Source organism: Teleopsis dalmanni, chromosome 2, assembly GCF_002237135.1.
Source record: "Teleopsis dalmanni isolate 2A chromosome 2, ASM223713v2, whole genome shotgun sequence".
Lineage (NCBI taxonomy): Eukaryota > Metazoa > Arthropoda > Insecta > Diptera > Diopsidae > Teleopsis > Teleopsis dalmanni.
The window spans coordinates 220,151,671-220,159,112 of NC_051847.1; the positions used below are offsets into that span (position 1 = coordinate 220,151,671).

Sequence of the window (7,442 nt, forward strand, 5' to 3'; positions counted from 1 at the left end):
GAATTATCTGACTCCATCCCTCTGTGCTTCGAAAGCAATATTTAGAATATATTTCTCTCAAGTAAAGAATGGAAAAAAGTAGTTTTCAAGCAAACTACGAGGTAATAATTTTAATGGATAGAGTTACCACTTCATTCAAGGTTAGGTCAGGTTCATAAAGCACATGCTGACAATTGTCAGTATTTCCACTCGGAGGCACATATTCTGATGCCCTCAAAAATTTTGCCAGGAGAGGCGAGTTGCTAATCTTTGTTATGCTTGTTAAATCATTTAGTTTTCCAGATGAAGTTGAGAAGTTCCGATAAGTTTGCTTTCGTTATCTGTTCCAAACTAGTGAAAAATCAATCTCCAAGACATTGAAGTAGCTTTATCTGCAACCCTGAACAGAGACACAGGAAGTGGTTGATAGATTCTATCTCCTCTTCATCTTGGCAGCTACTGTATAATCCATTTGTTGGAACTCGCAACAGTTGGAGCATAGGCGCAATGGCACAGTGCCACGTTAGTACTACAGTAAGTAGACGAACTGCAGGTTCATCCACTTCATTCAATATTCGTATATAAATTTACGTATGCAGGAATTTTGGTTTAGAACCTATTAAAATATTGTAAGTATAAAATATAAATAATATTATACATACTAAAAATGGAAACTAAATTTATAATATAGAGTAAAATAGTAAAATTTTGAGGATAACATAAAACATCTCTTTAGATTGCTTTGTTTATTGCTTTTGCAGACATCGTTGAAATTATAAAACAACACTTAAATATAAGCAAAAACTTTAAAACTTAAGTATGAGCACAGAGATAATATTGAAAGACTTTTTCCGAATAAAATATAAACTAAATACCGTCATTTTACACTAAAGACGAACTTCATTTGTGAAATTTCTAATTTTTTAAATTTAAACAAATCAGTACTTTACTAGTGTAAAGACCATAAACTCTTTAAAAGATGTAATATTTCAGATATGAATACTTATTAAAAGCTATAAAATCAAATTTTTGGTTTTCTTATTATTATATTGAATTATGCTCGTGAAGCCATTCAAAAAAAAAAACTCTTAAGCCTCCTATATCAGTTAGCTTAAGGTTTATTTTGCACTTAAGGATCTTAAAGGATGATATAATGTAAGTTAGATGAAACTTTGATTCCATGAGAGCTTAGTCGCTTAGTCTGTTTTACTTATCAAAATAAAGTGCTTTCAATTTGACAAAAGGTTGTTGATATCTCAAATATATTTTTTCGTACTTCATTGCTTTGATTATATTTTCGATTAATTTATACATCAATTGGCTACATTGATTTTCCGCAAATAATTCGCAACACCTAAACACATACCGCAAACAGAGAAGAAGGCGAACTCAAATAAACTCCGACACGAAACCAATGAAATTAGCCGTTATCGTTTACATTAACATTACTTATTGTTGTAATATTCTTTTGTATTCTCCTCAAATATGAACATTTGAAATACAAACAACGAAACATAACCTTACTTTCCACAATTAGACAGACAAAGATACACGCTCACACCAACCTACAATCCAACAAACATGCATGGGTGAACTGATATGGCCAAATAAGCGACCACAAATTAAATGTTGTTAACAGCATAGACATCCTTTAAGAGTTACGGTTTACACGTTGTCTTATTTGCTGTTTTCATCCTTAAGCGGTATATTTACTTATGTATTTAAGTGTTTGTTTGCCTGTCCGTCCATGCCGCTCGTATTTGTACTTTGTTGTCGTGTTTGTTATCGGCTCATTTAACCTATTTTGGTCCGTTTGCCGGTTTGTTTGTAGAGAAGAATGAGAGCGTTCCTACCGCGTTGACTGGCTGTCAGTACCAGTGTACGTTTATCAGCCGCTCATGACTGCCTACCAAATTGGTTCTTCATGAAGTTTTCTTCTTTGTTTTATGTAATACGAGCTTACGAGCATAAGAATTTGATATTTTCTATGCGATAACAAAACAAGTACGTTTCAGGCAACAAAAAGTTAAACTTTTCAGCTGACGAATCTATTCTTTTTTGCTAAAATAAGGTATCGCTTTAGTTAGTGTAACGTGCACGTATCCTGCGGCAAATAACTTTTCAACAGGAAGTCAAAGCTTTAACGCGATTTACGGCGTTGTGTTCGCTGTAGTAGTTGTACGAGTAGCAGCGCAGCAGTTCCCATATGTGCATCCAGTGAGGAACTCAAACCAACGATGCTAGTAGCTCTGATTTCGACAGAGAGTTTGTTTATCGGACTAACACACTAACATTATCACACATACACATATATATTTATATATATATACGCTTGATACAGAGTCACATAATATGTTTATATGCTAACTTTGGCAAAACGACTAAAGTAATCAGGAAAACAAAACAGGAAGCGCCCAGGCAAAACAGGATATCTTAATGAAGTATCGATTTCTTATGCAGTAGTAGTGGGTGAAAACCGAAGCTAATGTCGGAGTTGTAGAAGTATTGCAGCATTTTAATGGGTTTAAGTAATGAGTTAAGGTATGTAATGGGTTTGTGTCAGTCGGTTCACTGCTATGCGGTTCATTTTCCAATGTTAGCGCCCTATCAAGTTCCCTCGGGTCATGTAAGACATTTCTGCAACCATTGTTATTGCCTTCTCTATGTGTTGTTGGTCTTTTTGTTGAGCGCTTCTACGGTATTTGGAAATTTGTTTTGTTATATTCTTTCATTTTCTATTGCTTTCCTTTTACAAAATCAGAAATTAGTTTTTGGCCTTATTAGTGGTTAACATAAATAAGCATGTCTGGCTGGCAGGGTGTTGGCATTGTCTGTTTACCCCGCAGAATTACAAATTATTTCGTGATGTGCTTGCGAAATTTCCAAATTTCCAAATTCTATCAACGCAAAATCAAATCAAATCGCATTCCAACAAAAGAATTTGTATTAAACGAATTTGTGATTAATCTAAATGACTTTTCTCCGTAGCTCAGCAATCGATATTTGTTATTGCAATATTAAAAAGTAAATCGAGAGTATTGTAAATGTACTTATTAGAATTGCTGAATTCAGTATGATGCATACACAGCAATTAAACTTTTTAAATTAAAATTGAAATTAAACTAAAATCACGAAAATCGCAACTGAGTAATGAGTGCAATTATAGTAATATATAACGTTTCGAAATTCTTCCTCACAAATTTCCTTACAAAGTATATACGAGTATATAAGGAAAATTAACAATGCAAATAATAGATTTTCGCACCTACATCCACATTTCTGAATTTCTTATCTTATTTTGATAAAACTCAACTGCATCAACTGCATCGGAATCTGTTCAAATTGCATAGAAATAAGCAGCGATTTTTTTTCGTTCTATACAAAGGAACGCATCCAGCATAATTTACGTATTGAAATACAGTGAAAAATGCAAGAAAAATAATATTTTAAGCACACACCCGCATATAAACGTAAATGCATAAAAATTGTAAAGCGTAAAATTTTGCAAAATGACTCAAAAGGGAATCATAATTCATCATAAATCATAAATCAGCGAAAGGATCTGCGCATTACTGTAACATTTACTCACACACTCGCACACAAACACCATATGTGTGAGCTCAAGCAAATGTTTTATATGGATCTTCTCAGAAATAGGTTATATGTAGGGCATATATGCAAATATTCAAAACAGATTCGTGTATGTACATATGTGTATATGTGTATGTGCATTGCTACATGAGTATTAGTTAGTAGAACATAAAAAGGATATGAAAAAAAGTGCTGCATTAAAGCATTAAAAGCGGGAATGCTTACAAATATGCGCTTGGAGATTTTGGAAAAAAAGTTGGAAAAAATGTTTTTAGTTAATATGTATTAGTTTAAGTGCACATAAAAAAAATGGTGGGTACAAATACATACATATGCATATGTATCAAAATATATTTTTTGATTTAGTCATGCTTGTATAGTCGAAATTTAAATATTCTTTAAGACAAATAAAATAGAGTTTGCTAAATATTTAATTACTAAATTACCATATTATAATAATCAATTATTTTCTATATATCAACGAAATGATTCTGAATTTTGGAGCGCAGATATGCGTCAACATCCATCGATAAAATTAGACATTTTTAAAAATATGGGCTGGTACTATGAATATTCGTCTTCCTTATAAGAAGTTTTGGACATTGATGAAACATCTGTGTGACTAGTTTGTCTACTAAGAGATAGAAAAAACGTTATAGAATGTGTCCATGGATTATACATATGTATGTAGTCTAATATGTTCTTCACTTGATTTAAAAGCTGAAGCAAACTTAATAAACTCTTTTGTTATAAGAGCGTGAATAGTAAACTAAATCTTTTCACGTTCTGCATTACTAATGTAATGCAATGTAATGTTGAGCCTTTTCCGAGTTAGTGCATCTGCGTACTTTTACTCTTTGATAGCAGAGTCCCACCCATCTCACTAACTAATTTGAGTATTTCTCATAATCTTCGTGATTATTCAATGACTGATCTAAAATCTAAGTACCGCCCCGTGTGGTTAGTGATTATTCTGAGATTAAATAGTACTAAGGAGGACAGCCAGTCGGTTTTCACATATAGCTTTAGAGCCCTGTCCCATATGTATTTTTTGACCGGATCTATTTTAAGGTCTCATTCGTGCGGATGTACCATGACACTGTAGTATATTTTTATAAGTTATATTAAGATTAATTAATGTTAAATAAGTTTCCGCTCTCTTAGCGAAAATACATTGAAATTTATATGTAAATATTATAGTAATATATAAAAAACGCAAAATCTAAAAAAGCCTATCACAAACGACTAAAGAAAAACTGGTTGTAGTAGAAAGACCAAGAAATTTAACCAATGATGCATACACATGGGCGTACACAGGTAGGGGCAGGTGGGTGGGTTGCTCGCCCGCTCTAGATTTCTAATGTTAATACATATAGTGTAAAAATAATAAATAAATCTCATTTATAATTTTTGACAAAAAGTAATCAAGTTGCTTTTGATTTTTTAAAAACATTTGTCAATATTATTATTAGAATTTTTTAGTGAAAATATTTCTTATAAACCTTTTTGATAACGGATCACAAATCATTTCCAAACAGAAAACTAAAAATGTTTTACAAGCTTTTGAAAGATATTCTTGACGGCTATGAGCGAAACATGGAGTTGTTGGTAACAGCGGCAGGTGTAGGATGGCATATCTTAAGATCTAACCCTTTGAATAGTGCTGGTACGGGTTTTGCACCATGCTTCACATCATGTATATTTGTTAGTGGTGTCCTAATGCTGCTAACCAGTCTCACCTGCAAATGGATCAAGTTGTATCGTGTGTCAACTTTGGATGTTAATTGGAGAATTTTGATTTACTGGACACAAGCCATAGCAATTTTTATTGTGTGCAGCTATTGCTTTTCTTTATACTGTTATTTATTCTTGGTCGATGAAATAACATACAAGTGGTCATATCTGTTTTTTTGGAAGCGCATAAAAATTGTCAAAGGAAAACATCCATCCTACTTGGGTTACCTTATTTTGTTGTGCCTTGGCTTGGGTGGAATTCGCAAAAGCGGTATTTGTGACATTCTTTGGTCTTATTTTCAAAAACAACAATGCGGTAAGTATGTATGTAATATAAAAAGATATGTAGGAAAACTTTACTACTTTACTTATATAATATTCATATTTAACATAGTTTTTATGTTTGCAGTTGAAGAACCCATCCTCTCAAATGAAAATCCAAGGCTCCAAATTTATATTAAACCCAAATGAATGTTTACAGATTTCAAATAACGTTCATACGTATTTATATTTTAATATTTTAATATAATTTTATTGTTTTATTTGATGATTGCATATATTTTATATTTTAAAAATTCAAATAAAAATAATTTTTTGTAAATCAAAGCTATTAATTCCCACGTTCTATTGAAAAGGCCAGATAATGTCTGCTTAAGATTATATTTAGGTTATAATATTATACAATCGTTTGCAAGTTGTAAGATACTTTTCTTTATTTCAGGGTATTTGAAATATTCTGCTTGCATGTCAGGTAGTTTTCTTGTTTAGTTCCTCATTTTGCTGTTTCGTGGCCAAGTTCAGAAAAACAAATACTTAAAGTGGCTAAATTTCTTTAGCATTAGATTCAGTTAGGTGTGATGTAGAAATGACTAAGTTAAGAGCCTAAATGGCTATCCACCTTCGCTATATACATGTCTCGCATGACATTTGCAAATATTAGAAAAGTGTTTGATTCGGTATCTGTTGATGGAAAACACGATAGAGGACGTCCGCTTCTTTGGTGAAAGGAACAGGTGCGCAATGATATGAAGGCACTCAGTACTATCAACTGACGGCAGCGGCACCATTAATAGCGCTGGCGGAAGGCAGTTACTTTCTTCAGCCAAGGATTACTCACGTTTTTAATCGTTAACTAAATAAGTAAATATTAAATAATGTATACAGAATTATATACCCCATTTTAATCTTTGTGTTCTATTATTCATTATCACAAATTATGATCGTTTGTTTTTTTTAGTACATTTTATAAGTATTTTTGCACGTACTTATAATAGAGGGACCATAATATTATTCCGTAATGAATAGTTATGAAGTTTATTTTAACTTCTACCCTAAAATGAGGTGCAGACTATTATTTTTTAGTATTTAAGAGAGAAAATCTAAGAATGACATTTAAAAATGTTAGTCAGCACCTTTGAATGACACGCTACCAACATGTTGGCATGCTCAGCAAAATCTATTCAGCTTCTCGAAAACATGTTGTGAATAATAATCTGTCACCCAAAAACTTACATGCGTCATTCAAGAGCTTATTTTTGTGTGGTTGCCCTAACACACTTACAGCGTGCGTAAACAACCTTATTCTTCAAAAATTTTGCTTGAATGACAACTCTTGAATGTGAGCATGTTCAAGATCGTTCGCTAGAATGAATTTGAGCAAGAGAGAATGCATTTTAAATAACATTTAAAAATGATAGCCTGTACCGCGCGTAAGTTGTCACTGACCTTTATTCTAAAGCCTTCACACCTGCGATTTCGCAACTGCTCTAAGCAACTTCAACTGAACCGCTATACTAACGGAGTTCACTACTTTTTATAATGTTACACAGTGAAAATATATACGAACAAAACTTTTCACTTAATCAATTAAAATTAAATCATATTATTTAAAAGACAAAAAAAGATGTGTAATGAAAAGATAGGAAAAGGCTTTCAAAATGCTTGCTGTGAAGTTTTTAACTTGAACTTTTACCTCAAGTAAAACAAATTTTCAGCTTTTTTCTGCAATAAAGCATTTCACTTTGCTATTATCCTTTTTGCAACATCGCTGAAGCTAAGACAACAGCTATGCAACTTTAATACAGTTGCTTTATTGTTGCTCCTTTCTGTAGAGTTGCATAGAAAGAACAATTACAACC

The 7,442-nt window shown here is 32.4% G+C and overlaps 1 protein-coding gene across 1 annotated transcript; it reads left to right on the forward strand.

The window, feature by feature from the left end:
* Positions 1-5,070: 5,070 nt before the first annotated feature.
* Positions 5,071-5,820, forward strand: LOC119684748. Its single transcript, XM_038098859.1, has 2 exons — positions 5,071-5,620; positions 5,714-5,820. Exons 1-2 carry the CDS (start codon positions 5,119-5,121, stop codon positions 5,773-5,775), a joined length of 564 nt encoding a protein of 187 aa, XP_037954787.1. The 5' UTR covers positions 5,071-5,118; the 3' UTR covers positions 5,776-5,820.
* The last annotated feature ends 1,622 nt before the right edge of the window (positions 5,821-7,442 follow it).

Coding starts and splice junctions, on each gene's coding strand:
- LOC119684748 (XM_038098859.1), top strand. CDS start 5,119: ATGTTTTACAAGCTTTTGAAAGATATTCTTGACGGCTATGAGCGAAAC. Junction 5,621..5,713: donor TTTTCAAAAACAACAATGCG/GTAAGTATGTAT, acceptor TTATGTTTGCAG/TTGAAGAACCCATCCTCTCA.